Here is a 25,509-nt window from a genome sequence, read left to right as displayed (position 1 = left end):
CCCCACAGACGAAGATTTAAGATTTATTTCATTCCAGTTTGGTCCGCGTGGATTTACGTCACAGTGCACGAACCTGCTTACACCGGCAGCGCATGAACGAATATGAGGCTGTGATTGACTCATCGATGCTGAAAAGGGTGGAACTGAGAGTCTAGCCTACACAAGAACCGCTGTGCCAGAATACGTTGAGTATCAAACTTTGACTAAGGATTACATGAATCCACCGTCATTATCGTTTTGATTATATTGCAATTTTTATATCATTACTATTAATATTACTAATAATAATGTTACCGAGATAACATTTTTGTGTCAATCGTTCGTGGTGATAAATTGTGATGAATAAATGAATAATACATGAGTAATAAAGCTGGCATATGTTATTCTTTAAGATGCTATTATTGATTCCAGCATATTATAATTTTGACTATATTGTTATTTTGATATTGCTACAAATAGCCTACTGTTATTAAAAATGTTAGTAGTTGCAGTATTTCTGTCTGCATGATGATGGTGCTGGTGAGGAAGACAAAGAGTATTTATTTAGGCCAGCATAAATAAATAATGAGAGTAGCTTAATATCTTTAATGTCTTTAATTTTGAATGCTTTTTGATACGATGTTATGGTGCTGATTAAGGTGAGGTGATGACGATGATAAACATGTCGATTACAAAGATAACGACTGCATGAATACAAAATCATACATAAGACCAATTTATCAACAGATTGTACTGTAATTTTTGTGTCTTATCGGTTTATTTATGATTTATTGGCAACACAAAGTTCAATGCGCTCAGTAAAAATGGAAACTTGCCTGTGTGCTGTGACAGGCCAAACCACACATCAGTGGCTACAGGAGTTTATAGTGTGCATTAAGGCTGTCAAAAGTGCCATGAAATTGAGTTCGAATATTAGTTTTTGTAATTAGTTAGAGTTCGAATATATTCGAATATCATTTGCCTATAATTCACAAAAATAAGATGCTTGTTGTCCGGCGCAATATGCACGTGACGCTCCCTCTAAACTGGCCAACGCGTTATTTTCCACAAGCGAGCAGTAGAATAGAGGACATCGGTGAACTTTAATACTAGTTTACTACATCTGGGGCCTCATTTATAAAACGTATTTTAGATCAACTGTGTGGCGCGTGCGTAGAAAATCACGTCAAAGTAGTGATTTATAAAATTTCAACATGACTCGATTTGACCGTGGAAACGGTCGTGGCTCTACGGCAGTTATTCACTTGGACGTATGCACGCAAGTTCATTTTATAAATGAGCCCCCTGCACTATAGCCTAATGCGCAAATGAATAAAGCACTTTCTCGTGGATGTAATTTGCCACAAATCGGCATTTAATAATCATAGGGAAATGATTGTTTATAGAAAATCGCTGTTTATTTCTTAACACAAAAACAAAAAGAAAACGCAAAAACAAAAACTTTTGGCCCTGAGGTGCAGATGCAACATACAAAAACAAAAAGGAGTGGTCCTGAGGTGCAGATGCAACATACAAAAACTAGTATCCCCGAAGTGCACTGTTGCACTTCGGGGCAACTAGTTTTTGTTTTTGTATTTTGCATCTGCACCTCAGGGCTGCTAGTTTTTGTATGTTTGTGTTTTGCACCTCAGGGCTGCTCCTTTTTGTTTTTGCATTTTCTTTTTGTATTTGAGTTTTGCACTTCAGGGCTGCCCGTTTTTGTTTTTGTATGTTGCATCTGCACCTCAGGACCACTCCTTTTTGTTTTTGTATGTTGCATCTCCACCTCAGGGCCGAAAGTTTTTGTTTTTGCGTTTTCTTTTTGTTTTTGTGTTATGCACTTCAGAGCCACCGTATCAAACGGCTAATACCTGTAGCCTAAAACAACATAAATTACTTACTCTGTTTAGTATGTTTAACTTCTTTCATCGTCCAATTTTATCAAAATCTTCAGAAAAGAAAGGAAACCTAGCCTGCCATGGGAACATTATTTAGCCTAAATTGTTAGCTGACCAGATCTGTTGAACGAATTGAAAAACGAGACTGGCTCGCGAAGCTAGCTGACCAGTAACGTTAGGTGTCCATGGAGCTGAAAGTATCGCCGGAGGTTATTGGCAAGGAAAACCAGACGATCCACTTGCTCTGGGTCCAGGGCAGAATATTTTTTGTTGACAGAGGAAACTCGTTAGCACAGGACATGAACTTTGCGTGCATGAACACGATTCGCCGCACAAAATTAAAGCCTGCGTGTTAATTACAATACGCGGGAACCAAAACTAATATTCGAATGCTCAAATTTAGGTTCGAACTTTAAAAAAAGAAAGATTTTCGAATAGTTTTCGAACTTCGAATATTTTTGGACAGCCCTAGTGTGCATACGTGTGTGCTTGCGTGTGTGTATGTATGTGTACATATGTGTGTATGTATGCGCGAGTCATGTTACTCACCTCAGGCCCTCCCACAATGCACCACATGGGAACTGAATTCCAGGGATACTCTCAAGAACACAAAGAAGAAGAAAAAAGTAATCAAAAGTTATCTAACTTTCTTTATTTCAGGTTGTTACAGTTCTATCTAAAAAAAGAATCTCTGAACAACTACAGGAAATACATAAATACAGTAAATGTGTATCGCCACTGAGCCAATACCATCTGGAGAACATTCAGAATGACTGGTCACCATACTTTCAAATGAAATGAAATAAAATAAAATAAAAAGCCAGAATTCACCAGCGCTGAACCATGCAACCAATTAAATACATACTGGCCTATCGTTAAATGGGGCTTCACACTGACAATCTTAACAGAGTTGGACACAGCAGGTCAAGGTCATCCCCCAATTAATTTTTTTTTATATTCCAAAAAAAAAAAAAAAAAAAATTCCACAAATTTCCAGCCACACAATTTCCACCCTTAGTAGCTGTGAAAACATTGTGATATAAAAACTAGTCTACTATAAACTCTGTCTGGAAATATAATCATTTATATTTGGCTCTTTAAAGCATCACATTTTCTCTCTTACTTAGATTGATTAGAATTTATTTTAAATCCAGTATTAATTTCCAAGTAATTTGACAGATAAGCCCTAACATAATAAACTTACTTTCTGTTACATGTCTGAATCCTCCTATTCTCAACATGCCGTGAATGCAATATGCCAGAGTAGCTTGTTATCAAATAAATAAAAATAATATATAAGCGCTGACTCACCCGAGCATCGTATTCTTTTATGTACGTGAAGCCACTACACGGCACAATCACTAGCATTATTGAAACTGCAAGGAAAAACCGCAGAAAGCTATCACCATCTAGTGGAAATTTTTTGAATTACCATTTCACATTTACACATGCAGGAAGCATCACAGGAATCACGTTTAATCTTGAACACTCAACGTGAATATCCGCAGGACGAATGACGGAGTCGGGGGAATAGTTTGTGTGTGCGTGTACAAGTACACGTTTAACCAGTACACCAGTTGGTTCTTGAAAAACGTTCACATTTATTTGTATCCTGTACAGCAGAATAAGTATTACTATCAAACTCACTGTTACCATGGATACAGGCTTCTGTTGAATAGCAGTCAATATAATGAAACGCTCTCAACAGGATATTTTAAAATGGAAAAAGGACTAAAATATGCCTTTGGGCTAGTTACATTTTCAGAAGATTCTAGTATGTAGTTTTATTTCTGGCTATGCTAATCAGCATACAAGTTAAAATAATACTTTTAAATGGCAGATTGTCATAAATACAATTATGCATACGTTTACTGTACTTCTGTGTCAAATATAATAACTGTACAGCTAATTACATCACAGACCATGTGACCAGAGCATTATGGATGCTCCACAACAGCGAAGTGTAGAGACCAATCAGAGCTATACTTTATTTTATAGGGGAGGGCAACATACAATTTCTCTGTACAATATTTAACAATCACTTCCAATCAGGCCTCTGCAACTATTAAATACTTGCAAAACAATAGAAAATGGCAAGTTTTTACAGAAGGGGGAGGAAGGGAGCTTTGAGACCAGGATGTACAGAACATGGCTGGGTATAGAGATTCAAAGCTAACACAGTTTAGCAGTGTTAGCTTTCTGGCATAATCGAGAGGTAATGTGTCACAAAACTGAACCGCTTTCAGAAAAGGAAAAGGGAAAGAAAAAAAAAGGAAAAAAAACCACTGCTGGTCAAACAGGGAAAGGGTTGCGCTTTAGCCGAGGTAAACGACACGTCGATCCAGGGTGCCATCCGCAGCGAGGGGTGACCGTGGTGACCGCGGACTTTGACATAAATTAGTACAATTAAAAATAGAGATATACAAAATGTAAAAAAATTTATTTTGGAATAAGTACTTTATGAAGGATTTTCTTTTTTTCTAAATTTTTTTTTGTGTTATGATATAAAATGGCAAAACAACATCATGCTAAATTCACAATCTAAAAACGACATTCATATTTACATAATGTGCATTCCATGAAGTCTGCAGCCAATGACTTGAGGGGGGATTTGGCTTTTGTTAATGAGGGGAGAGGACAGTGCCCAGCGCTCTGGAATTGATGGATCTGTTTTACATATATAATATATATATATATATATATGTATAATATCCTGTGAACTCCATAATGTTTGGGACAAAGACTTTTCCCCCCTTGATTTGGCTCTGTACATTAATTTTAGATTCATAATCAAACAATGTGGTTAAAGTGCACATTCTCAGCTTTTATTAAAGGGCATTTATTTATTTAAGGATTTTTTTAAATACACAGCTGTTCCACCATGTATAAATTACAGAACTTTTTATCCATAGTCCCTTTTTTCAGGGCACCATAATGTTCGGGACATGTTAAAGTTATGTAAATGAAAGTAGTCACTTGTTGCACATCCATTACATGCAATAACTGCTTGAAGTCAGTTTAAAAAAACAAAAACATCTTTGTCCCAAACATTACGGAGCTCACGGTACACAAATATGTAAAACTGCTCCATACTTTCCAGAGCACCGGGCACTGCCCCGGTCCCCCCATTAATATATATATATATTTTATTTAGGGGGGGGGGGGGGGCATATATAGAATATCTGTACAGCAACAGGTGCAGGACGGGATTGTCCAAAAAGCCTTGGTATTAAAAAGGGGGAAAAAAAAAAAACTGAAGGGGGGGCAAAGGACACCTAGACGATACGAACGACCCACCTGTGGGCGGGTCACACGGCTACATTCAGTTTCTTTAGCACGACGACAGAGGAGATGAAACGAGGCAGGTGTGCACACGGTAAGATTTGCATATCTGCCTTAGCCCCGCCCCTCCGCGCTGGGAGTGCGACGGTGCGGACAGACGGACGGACGGACGGACGGTGATGGGGGTGACGTGCGCTGCTGTTCCCGGGTTCGAGCGCAGCCGGGCCTACGTGCTGGAGCAACGAGTGAGCCGCCAGACCCACCCCGCCGGCCTTTAAGAGCGCCGATGAGGGGGGGGGGGGCTTGGGGAGGGGGGAAACTGCTGACCTCCACCCCCTCCCCCCCTCCACCCCTTACAGTTACCATGCGGCCTGCGACTGTCAGCCAGCGAATGAAACTGGTTCAGAAATGCTACAGTTTGTGTAAAAGTTACTAAACCTTTGCTGATTGCATATCGGTACTTTTAGTAAAGCATAGTACTGTATCCCTGATGCAGCTCCTGTGTAGAAAGGAAAGCCGGCACAGAAACGCGTCTGTGCGGAAAGCCGGTGTGAAGGTTAGCGCGGCTGTGGTGCTGGCTGCACGTCGCGGGGCCTGGAATTCGGAGAGTCCTACCAAACGGCTCTCCGGGACGTTAGGAACGGCTCCTGCTGCGTGGTTAGCCTGGAGCTGGCTCTACCCAGCCAAGCTCCTAATGATGAGACTCCTGCTACCCAGCAGAGCTCCTAACAATGAGACTCACGCTACTCAGCCAAGCTCCTAACGATGAGACTCGCGCTACCCAGCCAAGCTCCTAACGATGAGACTCGCGCTACCCAGCCAAGCTCCTAACGATGAGACTCACTCTACCCAGCGAAGCACCGAATGATGAGACTCACGCTACCCAACGATGCTTCTAATGATGAGACTCACGCTACCCAGCCAAGCTCCTAACCTTGAGACTCACGCTACCCAGCCAAGCTCCTAACGATGAGACTCACGCTACCCAGCCAAGCTCCTAACGATGAGACTCACGCTACCCAGCAGAGGCCCTTAACGATGAGACTTGTGTGCTTTGTGTCCCGGTCAGAGCTGCAGCATCCACACTGAGCACTCAGCAGGAGATAATGGCACCAGGATGAGAGAGAGAGCAAGAGAGAGAGAGAGAGAGAGAGAGAGACGGAGAGAGGGAGACAGAGAAGTCACTTGTGGCTCAAAGCAGAAAGGGAGGATCTGAAATGGATTCCTGAGATGTGTTCGGTACACTGATACCAGCACGCTAACCCGAGAGAGAGAGAGAGAGAGAAAGAGAGCGAGAGATATCAGCCTCAACTCACAGAGGGGGGCAAAAAAAAAAAAAAAAAAACGAATGGCAAAAAGGCGTACACATATCTTTAAATATTACACAGACACAGCAAATCTACAGAGGGAAGTGCTTTAAAATGTTTCTGCAGTTCAGATTTTCAGGGTTTTGTTTCTCCTAACTACACTTGTAAGAGCAATAAACTTTTATAAACACAACAGCAGTAATTAAACGATTCAAGAAGAATTGCTTCTAAAACAGCAGGGCAAACGATAGAACAGAAGCCACGAGCAGGAGAGGCGGAATAGAGGAGAAGATTCAGACGCGCACATGGCCGTTAGCTATTGGCATACTCGGTTAAAAACGCCGCCGACTCTCGTTTTCTCTCCGTTTTGTTTTTTTTCTTCCGTCGTGTAAAAAATTCACCGAGACGGAACAGGTTTCATCTGAATGTTTTGGATTGTTTTTAGTGTTAGAGGTGGAACTGAGGTATTTCCTTGTTGAGGGAGGTTTATGGTTATTTAAAGTAATGCTTGGAGGTGAATCCCATCAAATACCCTTGATTACATGTTTTGTTTTTTTTCCCCGTTGATGGAGGTACACAGCAGCATTGCACCACATTCAGAAGCTGTTTCTTATTGGCATTACAATAGTCACTTATATAAACACGAAAACAGCAAATGCGTTTAAAAACAAGTCGCCCTTTTTATACTGAAATGAAATGCATGGTGTGGGTCTTTTTTTCTCCATTTTTCTTTTTCTTAGAAAAACTAGCAGAAGTCCGTTTGATGAAGTTCTTTTTCGATACAAAGAGAAAAAAAAATCGCCTGCCCAAAGTTTGACTCGAACGACGCTGACCGGTTGCCAAGCAGACGATTCCGCGTTTCTATGGTGAAGACTCCAGACTGGATGACTGTGGTATGGTCTCTCCCACTGTGGGCCTGTGTCAGGCTAATGTCTTCAGGCACGCATGTAGCTAAGTTGGTGCTGGTAGGAACCAGTCTGAGGCTGATATTCCTGAATATGGGCGGCTGGACCATCTGTACACAAACGCAGGGGTGCGTGTTAAGTTTTGTGGAGCGGGCCGGACCATCTGTACACAAATGCAGGGGTGTGTGTTGAGTTTTGTGGAGCGGGCCGGACCATCCGTACACAAATGCAGGGGTGTGTGTGAGTTTTGTGGAGCGGGCCGGACCATCTGTACACAAATGCAGGGGGGTGTGTGCTGAGTTTTGTGGAGTGGACCGAACCATCTGTACAGAAACGCAGGGGTGTGTGTTGAGTTTTGTGGAGCGGGCCGGACCATCTGTACACAAACTCAGGGGTGTGTGTTGAGTTTTGTGGAGCGGGCCGGACCATCTGTACACAATCACAGGGGTGTGTGTTGAGTTTTGTAGAGCGGGCCGGACCATCTGTACACAAACACAGGGGTGCGTGTTGAGTTTTGTGGAGCGGGCCGGACCATCCGTACACAAATGCAGGGGTGCGTGTTCAGTTTTGTGGAGCGGGCCGGACTATCCGTACACAAATGCAGGGGTGTGTGTGAGTTTTGTGGAGCGGGCCGGACCATCTGTACACAATTGCAGGGGTGTGTGTTGAGTTTTGTGGAGTGGACCGGACCATCTGTACAGAAACGCAGGGGTGTGTGTTGAGTTTTGTGGAGCGGGCCGGACCATCTGTACACAAACTCAGGGGTGTGTGTTGAGTTTTGTGGATTGAGCCGGACCATCTGTACACAAACGCAGGGGTGTGTGTTGAGTTTTGTGTAGCGGGCCGGACCATCCGTACACAAACGCAGGGGTGTGTGTGAGTTTTGTGGAGCGGGCCGGACCATCTGTACACAAATGCAGTGGTTCAGAGGCTCATCAGGCCTGTCTCGGTGGTCAGTGCACTTCTGATGCCACTGGCAGAGGCCATCACAAGCTGGACTCTTTGGGCGGGAAGTCCACGTTGGTCACCATGGTGACGACGGTGACGATCTCCTCCGGGGCGATGATGTTGGTCTGCCGCTGCATCTGGACGATGCGCTCTTCCACACAGCCGGCCGAAAGGCGAGCTTCTGCCTCGTGATCCCAGCACTCCTCTATGGTCTCACACAGCATGGACAAGCCCTGCAGCACAGAGACACGCCCATTACTGCAGCACAGACACAAGCGTTACTGCAGCACAGAGACACCCGTTACTGCAGCACAGAGACACGCCCATTACTGCAGCACAGACACACCCGTTACTGCAGCACAGAGACACACTCATTACTGCAGCACAGAGACACGCCCATTACTGCAGCACAGACACGCCCATTACTGCAGCACAGACACACCCGTTACTGCAGCACAGAGACACCCGTTACTGCAGCACAGAGACACGCCCATTACTGCAGCACAGACACAAACGTTACTGCAGCACAGACACGCCCATTGCTGCAGCACAGACACGCTCATTACTGCAGCATAGAGACACGCCCATTACTGCAGCACAGACTCGCCCGTTACTGCAGCACAGACACACCCATTACTGCAGCACAGACACACCCATTACTGCAGCACAGACACGCCCGTTACTGCAGCACAGAGACACACCCATTACTGCAGCACAGAGACACACCCATTACTGCAGCACAGACACACCCATTACTGCAGCACAGACACACCCATTACTGCAGCACAGACACACCCATTACTGCAGCACAGACACACCCATTACTGCAGCACAGACACGCCCGTTACTGCAGCACAGAGACACACCCATTACTGCAGCACAGACACACCCATTACTGCAGCACAGACACGCCCGTTACTGCAGCACAGAGACACACCCATTACTGCAGCACAGTAAGGAGAAGGTGCAGAGAGGGGGGAGAGGGGAGGTGCTGAGGGAGGGAGGCGCAGAGAGGGGGGAGAGGGGAGGTGCTGAGGGAGGGAGGTGCAGAGAGGGGGGAGAGGGGAGGTGCTGAGGGAGGGAGGTGCAGAGAGGGGAGGCGCAGGTACTCACAGCATGTTTCTGCCAGCACTCTCTCAGCGGGGGCCGCAGTTTCTTATGCACCACCACCTCCTGCATGTCCTCCAGGGAGGGGTGCTGCCCCACCTCCTCCTCAAACGGCAGCATGTACTCATCCACAGGGCCTGGAGCAAAGGGGAGCAGAGAGGAGGCCACTGAGCTGTGAGTACTGTCACACACACACACACACACACACACACGCACGCACGCACGCACACACACACACACACACAAGTACACTTAAACACACACACACACACACACAGAGTACACTTAAACACACACACACACACACACGCATGCGCACACATACACATGTACCTATACACGTACACAAGCGCACGTGCACACACACACAGACACACGCACACACATATACACACACACGCACATACACACACACATACACACACACACACTCACACACACACTCTCACACAGCCGCTCAGATGTACATGCCGGCGGTAAGGCTGTTCTTACCGTCGGCCGCAGTGCAGCGGGCGGCCAGCTCCCAGAGCACCAGCCCGATGGCGTACATGTCGATCCTCAGGAAGGCGTCTCGCTGGAAGTTTATGGCGCCCTCCAACACCTCAGGAGCCATGTAGCGCCTCGTACCGACCTGCACCAAACACAGCCCCATTACCATTACATTACATACACATAGCCCCATTAAGATTACATTACATACAAATACATCATACACACAGCCCCATTACCGTTAGATTACATTACATACACATAGCCCCATTACCATTACATTACATACACATAGCCCCATTAAGATTACATTACATACAAATACATCATACACATGGCCCCATTACCGTTAGATTACATTACATACACATAGCCCCATTACATTACATAGCCCCATTACCATTACATTACATACACATACATCATACACATAGCCCCATTACCATTACATTACATACACATACATCATACACACAGCCCCATTATCGTTAGATTACATTACATACACATAGCCCCATTACCATTACATTTATAACTATAATAACAGCAGGTTTTTATGTTGAATAGTATAACTAACGCTTGGGAGCTAGCTTACATAATTAGCTCAGCTAGCTAGCTGACTAGAAACTGCTCAGAAGCAAGCTTCTTGATCAAGGCCTAATAGCCTAGCCGTAAAATATGAAATGATGTAAAACAAATCTGAAAATAAATGTGATTTCCAGCGCTCACCTGCCCGTGCGTGTCTCCGGCAGTCTTCCCCGCCTCGAACTTGAGAGCCAGGCCGAAGTCCGCGATGCAGGCCGTCAGGTTGCTCTTCAGCAGAACGTTCTTACTCTTAATGTCCCTGCGCTCCCAGGGGCGAGAGACAGGCACATACAGAGAGAGAGAGAGAGAGAGAGAGTGTGTAAGTGAGTCAGAATGAGAGGGGAAAAACGGGAGAGAGTGAATGAGTCAGAGTGAGAGAGAGAGAGGGAAAGAGAGAGTGAGTGAAATGGAGAGAGACGGGGAAAGGACGTAGGAAGTAGGCCAGGGTAAGTGTGTAGCGAGTTCAGCGGGGGATTGGGGGGGGGGGGTGCGCTGTGAGGAATGCATTACATGGCTTGGGGATGAGTCGCGAGGTGAACATAATTTATCATCCGTAATGAAGCGCGCTGTCAGATGACATTAGGGGAGAGGCGGGGCGGCCCTGCTCCCCAGAGAGACCCTTTAATAATGCACCCCGCAGAGTGGGGGCTGGGGGGTTGGGGGGGGGGGGGTGTGGCAGAGGAAAGACAGGCGTCTGGGCCCGGACAGGGGAGGTGGCGCGCGGGCAGGGCGGGCTGGCCAACGAGAGCGGGCCGAGGCGCTGAGCCGGCCAATGGAAATGCACCTGTGGGCGACGGCAGGCTTGTGGCCGTCCTTCAGGCCCGGGATGTCCTCGTGCAGGTAGGCCAGCCCCCTCGCCATGGTCTGGGCGATGTGGCACAGCTCGTTCCAGGACACCACGTTGGCCTTCAGGTAGTCTGTCAGCGAACCCTGAGGGAGAATTCCATTCATTCAAACCAGGAAGACCTTCCACAGCACATGCTGCCCATTTCGTGGCCGTGCGCTAAAATGACCTGTAGTAACCCCCCTCGGCCACTGGAGGGCAACACTGTGCAAGCATTCACCTTGTCGACACTGCCGTGGAAAGACGGTTATTTACAGTACCACCTCTTTCCTGCCACACCAAAATTCCTCAGGCATTGACAAAACATTTCATCACTGCAATCCCATTGGTCGATGCCGGTTCTGGCAGCGCGACTGCGTGGCGATCATTTCCCAGAAAAGAGAAGGCATTTCCCACGCATTGTCTGAGATGAGCAGCTGGCTGAGGAATGCGTTCCAGTCTCCGGCCGGTCCGCAGGACCGACGACCTACGACCTCTGGAGTAGGGGGGCGGGGCTAGCTGAGCCTGGAATTCCGGCGGTTACCTTCTCGTGGTACGCGGTGATGAGCCACAGCTCCACGTCCAGGTTGGTGCCCCTCTTCTCGGCGCCGATGAAGTGGAGCAGGTTCTCGTGCTGCATGCCGCTGAGGGAGTACACCTCGTACTCGTTCTGCCACGACTGCTTGTCCTGAGGAGGAGCAGCAGGGCGGTAAAATGTCACCCGGAGAGTTCTTCAGACAGCAAATGGCAAAACCGAAACAAACTTCCCCACGTGTTGTGGAGCTGACCATCCTAGACGGGATATAAAATCTAATTAAAGGCCCCTATGAGCAATTTTATCACAATGTTGAGGGTGACTGTGCTGTAAGATCACAATGCTGAGGGTGACTGTGTGTTAGATCACAATGCTGAGGGTGACTGTGCTGTAAGACCACAATGCTGAGGATGACTGTGCTGTAAGACCACAATGCTGAGGATGACTGTGTGTTAGATCACAATGCTGAGGGTGACTGTGTGTTAGATCACAATGCTGAGGGTGACTGTGCTGTAAGACCACAATGCTGAGGGTGACTGTGTGTTAGATCACAATGCTGAGGGTGACTGTGTGTTAGATCACAATGCTGAGGGTGACTGTGCTGTAAGACCACAATGCTGAGGGTGACTGTGTGTTAGATCACAATGCTGAGGGTGACTGTGTGTTAGATCACAATGCTGAGGGTGACTGTGCTGTAAGACCACAATGCTGAGGATGACTGTGTGTTAGATCACAATGCTGAGGGTGACTGTGTGTTAGATCACAATGCTGAGGGTGACTGTGCTGTAAGACCACATGCTGAGGGTGACTGTGTGTTAGATCACAATGCTGAGGGTGACTGTGTGTTAGATCACATGCTGAGGTGACTGTGCTGTAAGACCACAATGCTGAGGGTGACTGTGTGTTAGATCACAATGCTGAGGGTGACTGTGTGTTAGATCACAATGCTGAGGGTGACTGTGCTGTAAGACCACAATGCTGAGGGTGACTGTGTGTTAGATCACAATGCTGAGGGTGACTGTGTGTTAGATCACAATGCTGAGGGTGACTGTGCTGTAAGACCACAATGCAGAGGATGACTGTGTGTTAGATCACAATGCTGAGGGTGATTGTGTGCAGTTAGATCACAATGCTGAGGGTGACTGTGTGCAGTTAGATCACAATGCTGAGGGTGACTGTGTGCTGTTATATCACAATTCTGAGGGTGACTGTGTGCAGTTAGATCACAATGCTGAGGGTGACTGTGTGCTGTTAGATCACTGCTGAGGGTGACTGTGTGCAGTTAGATCACAATTCTGAGGGTGACTGTGTGCTATTAGATCACAATGCTGAGGGTGACTGTGTGCAGTTAGATCACAATGCTGAGGGTGACTGTGTGCTATTAGATCACAATGCTGAGGGTGACTGTGTGCAGTTAGATCACAATGCTGAGGGGATGGTGTGCTGTTAGATCACATGCGAGGTGACTGTGTGCAGTTAGATCACAATGCTGAGGGTGACTATGTGCAGTTAGATCACAATGCTGAGGGTGACTGTGTGCAGTTAGATCACAATGCTGAGGGTGACTGTGTGCTGTTATATCACAATTCTGAGGGTGACTGTGTGCAGTTAGATCACAATGCTGAGGGTGACTGTGTGCTGTTAGATCACTGCTGAGGGTGACTGTGTGTTAGATCACAATGCTGAGGGTGACTGTGTGTTAGATCACAATGCTGAGGGTGACTGTGCTGTAAGACCACAATGCAGAGGATGACTGTGTGTTAGATCACAATGCTGAGGGTGATTGTGTGCAGTTAGATCACAATGCTGAGGGTGACTGTGTGCAGTTAGATCACAATGCTGAGGGTGACTGTGTGCTGTTATATCACAATTCTGAGGGTGACTGTGTGCAGTTAGATCACAATGCTGAGGGTGACTGTGTGCTGTTAGATCACTGCTGAGGGTGACTGTGTGCAGTTAGATCACAATTCTGAGGGTGACTGTGTGCTATTAGATCACAATGCTGAGGGTGACTGTGTGCAGTTAGATCACAATGCTGAGGGTGACTGTGTGCTATTAGATCACAATGCTGAGGGTGACTGTGTGCAGTTAGATCACAATGCTGAGGGTGACTGTGTGCAGTTAGATCACAATGCTGAGGATGACTGTGTGCAGTTAGATCACAATGCTGAGGGTGATTGTGTGCAGTTAGATCACAATGCGGATGGTGACTGTGTGCAGTTAGATCACAATGCTGAGGGTGACTGTGTGCTGTTAGATCACTGCTGAGGGTGACTGTGTGCAGTTAGATCACAATTCTGAGGGTGACTGTGTGCTATTAGATCACAATGCTGAGGGTGACTGTGTGCAGTTAGATCACAATGCTGAGGGTGACTGTGTGCTATTAGATCACAATGCTGAGGGTGACTGTGTGCAGTTAGATCACAATGCTGAGGGTGATTGTGTGCAGTTAGATCACAATGCTGAGGGTGACTGTGTGCAGTTAGATCACTGCTGAGGGTGACTGTGTGTTAGATCACAATGCTGAGGGTGACTGTGTGCAGTTAGATCACAATGCTGAGGGTGACTGTGTGCTGTTATATCACAATTCTGAGGGTGACTGTGTGCAGTTAGATCACAATGCTGAGGGTGACTGTGTGCTGTTAGATCACTGCTGAGGGTGACTGTGTGCAGTTAGATCACAATTCTGAGGGTGACTGTGTGCTATTAGATCACAATGCTGAGGGTGACTGTGTGCAGTTAGATCACAATGCTGAGGGTGACTGTGTGCTATTAGATCACAATGCTGAGGGTGACTGGGTGCAGTTAGATCACAATGCTGAGGGTGACTGTGTGCAGTTAGATCACAATGCTGAGGGTGACTGTGTGCAGTTAGATCACAATGCTGAGGGTGATTGTGTGCAGTTAGATCACAATGCGGATGGTGACTGTGTGCAGTTAGATCACAATGCTGAGGGTGACTGTGTGCAGTTAGATCACAATGCTGAGGGTGACTGTGTGCAGTTAGATCACAATGCTGAGGGTGACTGTGTGCAGTTAGATCACAATGCTGAGGGTGACTGTGTGCAGTTAGATCACAATTCTGAGGGTGACTGTGTGCTGTCAGATCATACTGCTGAGGGTGCTCACTACCTGCTCTGTTCAGGTATGTGGTTCATTGCCATGGGGAATAACTGCATCAATCACTGCATATCAGAACTCTGTATAAACCAACTGCACCATCTCTGTGGCTTTTGAGAAAAGCTGCGTTTGCAGGTGTGAGTGTGGCCTTATGGGCAATGCAGTGGGGTTAAATCCCAGCTTTGCTCTGTGACAGCCCAGCTAAGGGACTAGGGGACCAAGCAGCCGTGTGCAGGAGCAGAAAACAGAACGCGAGGACATGAAATCATAACTGAAGGCGTATTAAAATGTCTTCAAACACCCCTCCTGAGCATCTTCACGCTCGGTATTTACAAAAACAGAAAAGCGCCTGACAATCGTAACCATCGTACTTATTAATTGTGAACAAATGTCAGCTTTTCAGAAAGCGCTAGTGTGCCCCTGCCCTCAGACTCCCTCCCTAAGCTGTTACATTACCTTGCCTAACGGCACTCATGCAGCAGTCTTACACTGGTAACGCTTCTCCTGCCTCTACACCAAGGCCACTCAATACAAGACACTACAGAGGCTGATTAAGACCACTTGATTAGAGATATCTGAGAGAGTCGATTCATTTAACTTTAGACTGAGCTGTGATGTAAGATGTTTCATTACCGGAGTGACACACACACAGACACAGACACACCCACTAAATGCACGTGAGCCCGCACACACACGCAGACACACACACACACAGCCACACACAGACAAAGAGAGAGAGGGTGTGGATACCTGAATGGGGAATATCTTGACAGCCACGTACTCGTTGAGCAGCTGTGCTTTCCACACACAGCCGAAGCGCCCCCTGGCTTTGACCTCCAGCAGCTGCAGCGGCTTCTGCCCCAGGATGGGAGAGGGCGGGGTCGGGCCGGGGTCCTGGAAGGCAAGCAAACGGCCCGTCAGGGAACAATCTGCCTCTCAATGAAGGCGTGTAATCAGAAGGGGTCAAGACCTGTGTGCAAGGAGCTCAGAGACGTACATACATTCAATCACACGTTGACCTGTCACTCAGTGTCCATGGTTACCCACACGTTGACCTGTCACTCAGTGTCCATAGTTACCCACACGCTGGCCTGTCAGTGTCCATAATTACCCACACGCTGGCCTGTCACTCAGTGTCCATAGTTACCCACACGCTGGCCTGTCAGTCAGTGTCCATGGTTACCCACACGCTGGCCTGTCAGTCAGTGTCCATGGTTACCCACACGTTGACCTGTCACTCAGTGTCCATAGTTACCCACACGCTGGCCTGTCAGTGTCCATAGTTACCCACACGCTGGCCTGTCACTCAGTGTCCATAGTTACCCACACGCTGGCCTGTCAGTCAGTGTCCATAGTTACCCACATGCTGGCCTGTCACTCAGTGTCCATAGTTACCAACACGCTGGCCTGTCACTCAGTGTCCATAGTTACCCACACGCTGGCCTGTCAGTCAGTGTCCATGGTTACCCACACGCTGGCCTGTCAGTCAGTGTCCATGGTTACCCACACGCTGGCCTGTCACTCAGTGTCCATAGTTACCCACACGCTGGCCTGTCAGTCAGTGTCCATAGTTACCCACACGCTGGCCTGTCAGTCAGTGTCCATAGTTACCCACACGCTGGCCTGTCAGTCAGTGTCCATGGTTACCCACACGCTGGCCTGTCAGTCAGTGTCCATGGTTACCCACAGGCTGGCCTGTCAGTCAGGCTCCGGCGTGTCTGCGTGAGAGGGAAGAGCTCATCCTGCAGCTGCAGCTACAGGCAGTGCATCACCGCTCACCCGCTCCGCTTCCGACACCCAGCCCTCTTCAAGAGACTTTTCAGATCTCAAGCACCTCTCCAAACTCTCCCCCTCCACAACTGGGTCCGATCTCTAGCCATGTGAAATTTTACAAAACGGGTTTGCGGTTTTGGCAAATCTGAGGTGCGATGTTTCAGAGGCGACAGTGAGGAGATTGAAGTGGGGCCCCACTCACGCAACAATGTTATTTTCCGTGGAGTACCTGAATCAGAGAAAGCGGTTTCACATGCAGTCAGAGGCTATTTTCTGGCCAGACGGGCCTTCCTTTTTACCGTGTAACCGTGGGCTCGATTGGAGGCACAAGCTGAACATGATACAACACCGCATTTAACAAGACAGGCGGTGTGATTTCCAGCTCAACACCGTGTTTAACAGAACAGGCGGTGTGATTTCCAGCTCAACACCATATTTAACAGAACAGGCGGTGTGATTTCCAGCTCAACACCGTGTTTAACAGAACAGGCGGTGTGATTTCCAGCTCAACACCGTGTTTAACAGAACAGGCGGTGTGATTTCCAGCTCAACACCATATTTAACAGAACAGGCGGTGTGATTTCCAGCTCAACACCGTGTTTAACAGAACAGGTGGTGTGATTTCCAGCTCAACACCGTGTTTAACAGAACAGGCGGTGTGATTTCCAGCTCAACACCGCATTTAACACAACAGGCGGTGTGATTTCCAGCTCAACACCATATTTAACAGAGCAGGCGGTGTGATTTCCAGCTCAACACCGCGTTTAACACAACAGGTGGTGTGATTTCCAGCTCAACACCATATTTAACACAACAGGCGGTGTGATTTCCAGCTCAACACCGTATTTAACAGAGCAGGCGGTGTGATTTCCAGCTCAACACCGCGTTTAACACAACAGGTGGGGGGATTTCCAGCTCACACCATATTTAACACAACAGGCGGTGTGATTCCAGCTCAACACCATATTACGAACAGGCGGTGTGATTCCAGCTCAAGACCGTGTTTAAAGAACAGGCGGTGTGATTTCCAGGCTCACACCGGTGTTAAACAACAGGCGTGGATTTCCAGCTCAACCCATATTTAACACAACAGGCGGTGTGATTTCCAGCTCAACACCGTATTTAACAGAACAGGCGGTGTGATTTCCAGCTCAACACCATATTTAACAGAACAGGCAGTGTGATTTCCAGCTCAACACCATATTTAACATGTCTCTCGGCCCCAAGGCTAGGTCAACTCCGATGTCCCCAGCAGGAGGAAGTCAAACGCCGAACATCGAAACAGGAACGAACCGGGGGGGGGGCGACAGGAAGACGTCCCAGATGGCGCCTTGATGACGGTGGAGTGAAACTAGCGAGGGGGCGTGGCCTGCGGGCAGGGCGGGGGGGTAGAGGGAGGAGCTGAAGAGGAGAGCGCTCGGAGAGAGAAGGGTCACCGTGACTATCGTAAATGGCGGCAACCGAGGTGCCACTGTCCAAGGTGAAGTCCCAGAATGCACTGCACACCACGCCTACCCGTCACTTTTTACACTTTCAATAACTAAACGGATGCAGAGCTGTAAAAATTATCACTGAAGACCTGCAGTCTCCTTTTTTAAATTTAAGTGTGTAACACAAGTATGGATAGGTCGGCAATATAACGAATGCATGTCTTTTGATGGGCCATAAGGCTATTTAAGGGTGATCTGTCAGTACATGAAGACTTACGTATATGCATTATAAAAAGCACGCCTATGTTAAAAGTTTCTGCAGAGAAAGATACTTCCTCATATAAATGTGATGGGAGATCAGCCAGTTCCTTGTCAAAAATTTCCAAGATAAGGAGGCTTATGGGGTGTATGGGTCTGTGTGCATGTGTATGTGTGTATGAAGTGTGCATCTGGGTGTGTGTGTGGTGTGTGCATGCCTATGCGTGTGCATGTATGTATGTGTTGTGTGTGTGTAAGCCTGTGTGTGTGAGTGTAGCCAGTGTGCTCAGTAAACAGAGCGTTTAAGAAGACCTGCCTGCTGGAAAAATGGTAAAACCAGCCTTTCGCCTCTGATTAAACTCAGACATTCACAGGCTCTGAAACGGCCTTTTCTAACATGTACCCCCACTGAAATGAGCGTGGGGTCGGGAATATACGGGACGGTTCCGATTCGACGTCACGAGCGCACTTAGCGCGCGGAGCGGGGCCCGCTGGTATTTTTAGCCCTCCCGAGATGCGCTCGTTCATGCGTTCTGCGTCTCCGCTGGGTCGCGCGGGTGGACCCGACCGAAGGGTGCGGCAGGCCTGCGTGTGCCCGCCATCTGGCTGCCTGCCTGCCTTACGTCTGCATGCAGACTGCAGCGCTGGATGCAACCCATCGCAACTGGAAGTGCATGCTCAGAGACTGCAGGTTCTGCAGGAGAGCTGCATGCTCAGAGACTGCAGGTTCTGCGGGAGAGCTGCATGCTCAGAGACTGCAGGTTCTGCGGGAGAGCTGCATGCTCAGAGGCTGCAGGTTCTGCGGGAGAGCTGCATGCTCAGAGGCTGCAGGTTCTGCAGTAGAGCTGCACGCTCAGAGGCTGCAGGTTCTGTGGGAGAGCTGCATGCTCAAAAGACAGCAGATCATACTGGAGAGGAGCATGCACAGAGACTGCAGGACAGGAGCATGCACAGACTACTCTCTGAGTCATCAGCCAGTTAAAAGGCAGGACGAGGAAGCACAGCCATGCAAAACAAAATCACGGATCCAGTAAATAAATCTTTTAAAATATTATAAAAGGCGTGACGGAATTTAAAGGGACTAGCAGCATAAATGAAAACCGAGGTGAAGGCTCATGGGTTAAATAAACGTCTCTTACCTCTATCATTATATGAAAGGCGTGCTAGTGAAGGAGAGAAGAAAGCAAAAGAAATTACTGTTTCCAGCGAGGGCGAGACGGACGACACGAAAGGCCTGCAAAAGGGGGGGTGGGGGTACCCAGTGACTGATCTGAGATCAGCGGCTGGTGTAGCCTGGGACTGGAGCAGCGCTGGCTGCCTGGACCTCAGATCAGCGTAGGAGAATAAGAGGCTTCGTCCCAAACAGGAAGAGCCTCAGTTTATACGCGCTGACCCTCGTCATGTGACCAGGGACTGTGTGGTCTTTGAGGCAAAACGGACATTAAAGTGGGAGGGGAAACAGAATAAGCCTGCCCTAGTGCAGGTCTATGTCAACAGCCATCACACGTATGCCATTCAGTCTGTACTGACTTTCTTCACCACATAGAAGGCACAACCTGGTGACCTGCATGTAAAACTGGAGAAATGCTAACATGCTAACACGCTGTGGCAGATTGACAGCAATGCTACAGTGCTGTTAGGCACATGTGCTACAGAAGATACCAGAGTAGTCCTCACACGTGATTGGAGGAAGATTGGGATATGCATGCTGGAATGGTATAATAGAAGTTTAATACACACACGTTACTGCATGTCACCATATCTGTGGTACCAGGATGCCACACAAATCAAAAGCTTCCAGTCCTTAAGTTTAATTAGCCTGTTTGATCTCCATGGGCTCATTCACCTTCCTCTTCATCATCACACCCAACACATCCTACTCTGCATCATCACACCGAGCACACCACATCATCATCACACCCAACACATCCTACTCTGCATCATCACACCGAGCACACCACATCATCATCACACCCATCACACCACACTCTGCATCATCACACCCATCACACCACATCATCATCACACCCAACACATCCTACTCTGCATCATCACACCGAGCACACCACATCATCATCACACCCAACACATCCTACTCTGCATCATCACACCCAGCACACCACATCATCATCACACCCAACACACCTACTCTGCATCATCACACCCAGCACACCACATCATCATCACACCCAACACACCTACTCTGCATCATCACACCGAGCACACCACATCATCATCACACCCAACACATCCTACTCTGCATCATCACACCCAGCACACCACATCATCATCACACCCAACACATCCTACTCTGCATCATCACACCGAGCACACCACATCATCACCACACCCAACACATCCTACTCTGCATCATCACACCCATCACACCACACTCTTCATCATCACACCCAGCACACCACATCATTACATTACATTACATTACATTCATTTGGCAGACGCTTTTATCCAAAGCGACGTACAAGAAGTGCATTTTCATGATCGTAGACAACTGCTGAACACGGGTTCAGTAAGGTACAATTACTTATTTTGTACAGCTATTTCTAGCCGAGAACAATGAACACTATCCTGGTCTAACATCTGCAAAGCCAAACTAGGCAGAAGATTAAGCTAGAGTATTAGGACAAATACAATTTACCAAGAAGTGCAGGGATGGGGCAACATGTAACAAGTGACAGGAAAAAGGGTTTTTTTTTAATTTTTATTTTTTTAATATATATATACACAGCATGGTGGTGGTTATTCTAGGTATAGTCTGAAGAGATGAGTCTTCAGGCCACGGCGGAAGATGGATAGTGAGGGGGAGGTTCGGAGAGGGACGGGGAGATCGTTCCACCACTGGGGAGCTAGGGTGGAGAAGCTCTGTGATCCCTTTGGGCGGGTGGGAGGGGTTACAAGGCGAGGGGTTACACATCATCATCACACTCAACACATCCTACTCTTCATCATCACACCCAGCACACCACATCATCATCACACCCAGCACACCACATCATCATCACACCCAGCACACCACATCATCATCACACCCAGCACACCACATTCTTCATTGTCATACCCAGCACACCACACACACCTGACGCACTCATCACGCACTGAGCTCTTAAATCCCAATAAGAGGGGTCTTTAAAAGGTGTCCTGTCACCAGCTGTCTCACTAAGTATTCGACCTGAGTGCTGTCTTTGTGCTGAGCCGGTCATTGGCGGAGTTTGGCACAGGCCACGCCTCCCAGCCGAAGCAGCGGGACGTCCGTCCGCCGTGTTTGGCGCCAGCCGCCCGGGCCAGGAGGAGACACCGCGCTTCGTGAGCCGTCCCGGCGGTACGGCTGTCCCTCTGACGAGCGGTGCTATCGTTAGCCGCGTGCGCTAACAGTGAGCGGCCGCGACCGCATTGTGAATGAATGACGGCGGGCGCCTGACGTGGGCGAGCCCGCGCGGCTTAATGAGGATTAATGAGCGGGCCGGCTAATGGCGGCTAGCCTCCGGCGATCACGCCGCACCCGACTGATGCCTCTAATTAGTTCCGCGGGGCTCCGCGCGAGAGGCCGCTTCAGGGCCCATAAATCAGGGAGCTTCGCCTCAGCGCACGCGCTAATTAGCGAGGACCTCGTAGGATCACGGCGCCCCTTAAACAATGACGCTAGCGGAGGACCCCGCGTGAACTCTGATCGGTCTCCGAGCCGAGCTAAACGTACGCACTGCTCCAAGAGCCGCTAGCGAACGACCTCCTGTGAACTCTAATTGGTCCCTGAGCCAAGCTGAAAGTACACACTGCTCCAATAGGCACTGGCGTACGACCCCGCGTGAACTCTGATCGGTCTTTGAGTCGGGCTAAACGTACACACTGCTTTAAGAGGCGCTAGCGTACGAGCTAGCATGAACTCTGATCGGTCTCTGATTTGGGCTAAACGTACACACTGCTTTAAGAGGCGCTAGCGTACGAGCTAGCATGAACTCTGATCGGTCTCTGATTTGGGCTAAACGTACACACTGCTTTAAGAGGCGCTAGCGTACGAGCTAGCATGAACTCTGATCGTCTCTGATTTGGACTAAACGTACACACTGCTTTAAGAGGCGCTAGCGTACGAGCTAGCATGAACTCTGATCGGTCTCTGATTTGGGCTAAACGTACACACTGCTTTAAGAGGCGCTAGCGTACGAGCTAGCATGAACTCTGATCGGTCTCTGATTTGGACTAAACGTACACACTGCTTTAAGAGGCGCTAGCGTACGAGCTAGCATGAACTCTGATCAGTCTTTGAGTCGGGCTAAACGTACACACTGCTTTAAGAGGCACTAGCGTACGAGCTAGCATGAACTCTGATCAGTCTTTGAGTCGGGCTAAACGTACACACTGCTTTAAGAGGCGCTAGCGTACGAGCTAGCGTGAACTCTGATCGGTCTTTGAGTCGGGCTAAACGTACACACTGCTTTAAGAGGCGCTAGCGTACGAGCTAGCATGAACTCTGATCGGTCTCTGATTTGGACTAAACGTACACACTGCTTTAAGAGGCACTAGCGTACGAGCTAGCATGAACTCTGATCGGTCTCTGATTTGGACTAAACGTACACACTGCTTTAAGAGGCACTAGCGTACGAGCTAGCATGAACTCTGATCGGTCTCTGATTTGGGCTAAACGTACACACTGCTTTAAGAGGCGCTAGCGTACGAGCTAGCGTGAACTCTGATCGGTCTTTGAGTCGGGCTAAACGTACACACTGCTTTAAGAGGCGCTAGCGTACGAGCTAGCATGAACTCTGATCGGTCTCTGATTTGGGCTAAACGTACACACTGCTTTAAGAGGCACTAGCGTACGAGCTAGCATGAACTCTGATCGGTCTCTGATTTGGACTAAACGTACACACTGCTTTAAGAGGCACTAGCGTACGAGCTAGCATGAACTATGATCAGTCTCTGATTTGGGCTAAATGTACACACTGCTTTAAGAGGCGCTAGCGTACGAGCTAGCATGAACTCTGATCGGTCTCTGATTTGGGCTAAATGTACACACTGCTTTAAGAGGCACTAGCGTACGAGCTAGCATGAACTCTGACCGGTCTCTGATTTGGGCTAAATGTACACACTGCTTTAAGAGGCGCTAGCGTACGAGCTAGCATGAACTCTGATCGGTCTCTGATTTGCATCAGCCAGTAGGCACTAGCGTACGACCCCATGTGAACTCTGATCTGTCTCTGAGTCGGACTAAACGTACACACTGCTCTCCGAGCCGCGCTGGACGTACGGCCGGTGCAGGCAGGCACCGCTCGGTGCCTCTGAAGTTCGCACTGGCGGTGAGCAGCTGACGGGGGCATCGGTCTTGCATATTTAAACACCCCTGCACACCGCCCCCCCCCCCTCGCCGCCGCTGATGCATTTTTCAGGCTCTGAGCCACCGGGCCACAAAAAACGCAGGTGGTGGCCATGACAACGGCAGCGGCGGCTGACCTGGGCTCACCCCCCGCACCTCGGCGTGAAGGCCCCACTGCCCGCGCTCCGCTGCACCTGCCGGGCTTCCGCGCGAACGCACACACGTGTCAAATGTTCCGTGAGCGCTAACATCCGCACGCGCTACATGTATCCACTCAAGACATACACAGAGCCCTGACGGTAAACAACACGCAGTGAAAACACCAAAACCACTTTCAAATGCAGGAGAAAAAAAAGCATTAAAATGCATTTCAAATGCAGCCAGCGGACAAAAAAAAAAAACCCCGCTCCTATTGTTATTTTTGGACTTGCCGTCCAGTGCCTTTGATTAGGCGGTCTGAAATAACTTCTGTACGAGAACGTGAATTCGTTTATCCTTGATAATCAAGGAACAACAGCGCGCACGGAAACTCAGAAACCAGAGCTTCATAATTTCACGGAGGCCGTAAACAAACCCGACGCAACACGGCAATTAAGAGTCATAGGGGGGGGGGGGGGGGGGGATGCTAAAGGCCGTGTGCTCGCAGGTCAGGAGCTCCTGTGTTGGAGGCGGATACATTATTTATTAAACGCCGCCTCCAAACTGCCTTTTATAGCCCAGCAGCTAAAAGCGGAGGAGAGCGGCTGCATTATTTATCTGTTTACGCTTCCTCTGGCTTTCGCACCGACTGTGCTGCAACCGCTCCCCCTGCTAACACACCTCATATGAACCACATACCGCTAACACACCTCATATGAACCACATACCGCTAACACACCTCATATAAACCACATACCGCTAACACACCTCATATAAACCACATACCGCTCCCCGCTAACACACCTCATATAAACCACATACCGCTAACACACCTCATATAAACCACATACCGCTAACACACCTCATATAAACCACATACCGCTAACACACCTCATATAAACCACATACCACTAACACACCTCATATAAACCACATACCACTAACACACCTCATAAAAACCACATACCGCTAACACACCTCATATAAACCACATACCGCTAACACACCTCATATGAACCACATACCGCTAACACACCTCATATAAACCCAAATACCACCTAACACACCTCATATAAACCACATACCACTAACACACCCTATAAAACCACATACCGCTAACACACCTCATATAAACCACATACCACTAACACACCTCATATAAACCACATACCGCTAACACACCTCATATAAACCACATACCGCTAACACACCTCATATAAACCACATACCGCTAACACACCTCATATAAACCACATACCGCTAACACACCTCATATAAACCACATACCACTAACACACCTCATATAAACCACATACCACTAACACACCTCATATAAACCACATACCGCTAACACACCTCATATAAACCACATACCGCTAACACACCTCATATAAACCACATACCGCTAACACACCTCATATAAACCACATACCGCTCCCCGCTAACACACCTCATATAAACCACATACCGCTAACACACCTCATATAAACCACATACCGCTAACACACCTCATATGAACCACATACCACTAACACACCTCATATGAACCACATACCGCTAACACACCTCATATGAACCACATACCGCTAACACACCTCATATGAAC

At 48.1% G+C, this 25,509-nt stretch overlaps 1 protein-coding gene across 1 annotated transcript in view; it reads right to left on the bottom strand.

Annotated features, from left to right (window-relative positions):
* Positions 1-2,507: 2,507 nt before the first annotated feature.
* LOC135240475 (activin receptor type-2A) overlaps positions 2,508-25,509 on the bottom strand; it is a 62,554-nt gene continuing 39,552 nt past the window's right edge. The window contains exons 5-11 of the mRNA XM_064309963.1: positions 15,729-15,872; positions 11,868-12,011; positions 11,285-11,430; positions 10,645-10,759; positions 9,919-10,057; positions 9,433-9,563; positions 2,508-8,552 (exon numbers count right to left, since the gene is read on the bottom strand). Of these exons, the coding sequence (XP_064166033.1) occupies positions 8,358-8,552; positions 9,433-9,563; positions 9,919-10,057; positions 10,645-10,759; positions 11,285-11,430; positions 11,868-12,011; positions 15,729-15,872 (1,014 nt within the window). The 3' untranslated portion in view covers positions 2,508-8,357. The remainder of the gene's footprint in view (positions 8,553-9,432; positions 9,564-9,918; positions 10,058-10,644; positions 10,760-11,284; positions 11,431-11,867; positions 12,012-15,728; positions 15,873-25,509) is intronic.

Source organism: Anguilla rostrata, chromosome 15 (genome assembly GCF_018555375.3).
Source record: "Anguilla rostrata isolate EN2019 chromosome 15, ASM1855537v3, whole genome shotgun sequence".
NCBI lineage: Eukaryota > Metazoa > Chordata > Actinopteri > Anguilliformes > Anguillidae > Anguilla > Anguilla rostrata.
The sequence above is the reverse complement of the archived record's forward strand: the minus strand, read 5'-3'. Positions and strand labels throughout refer to the sequence as shown.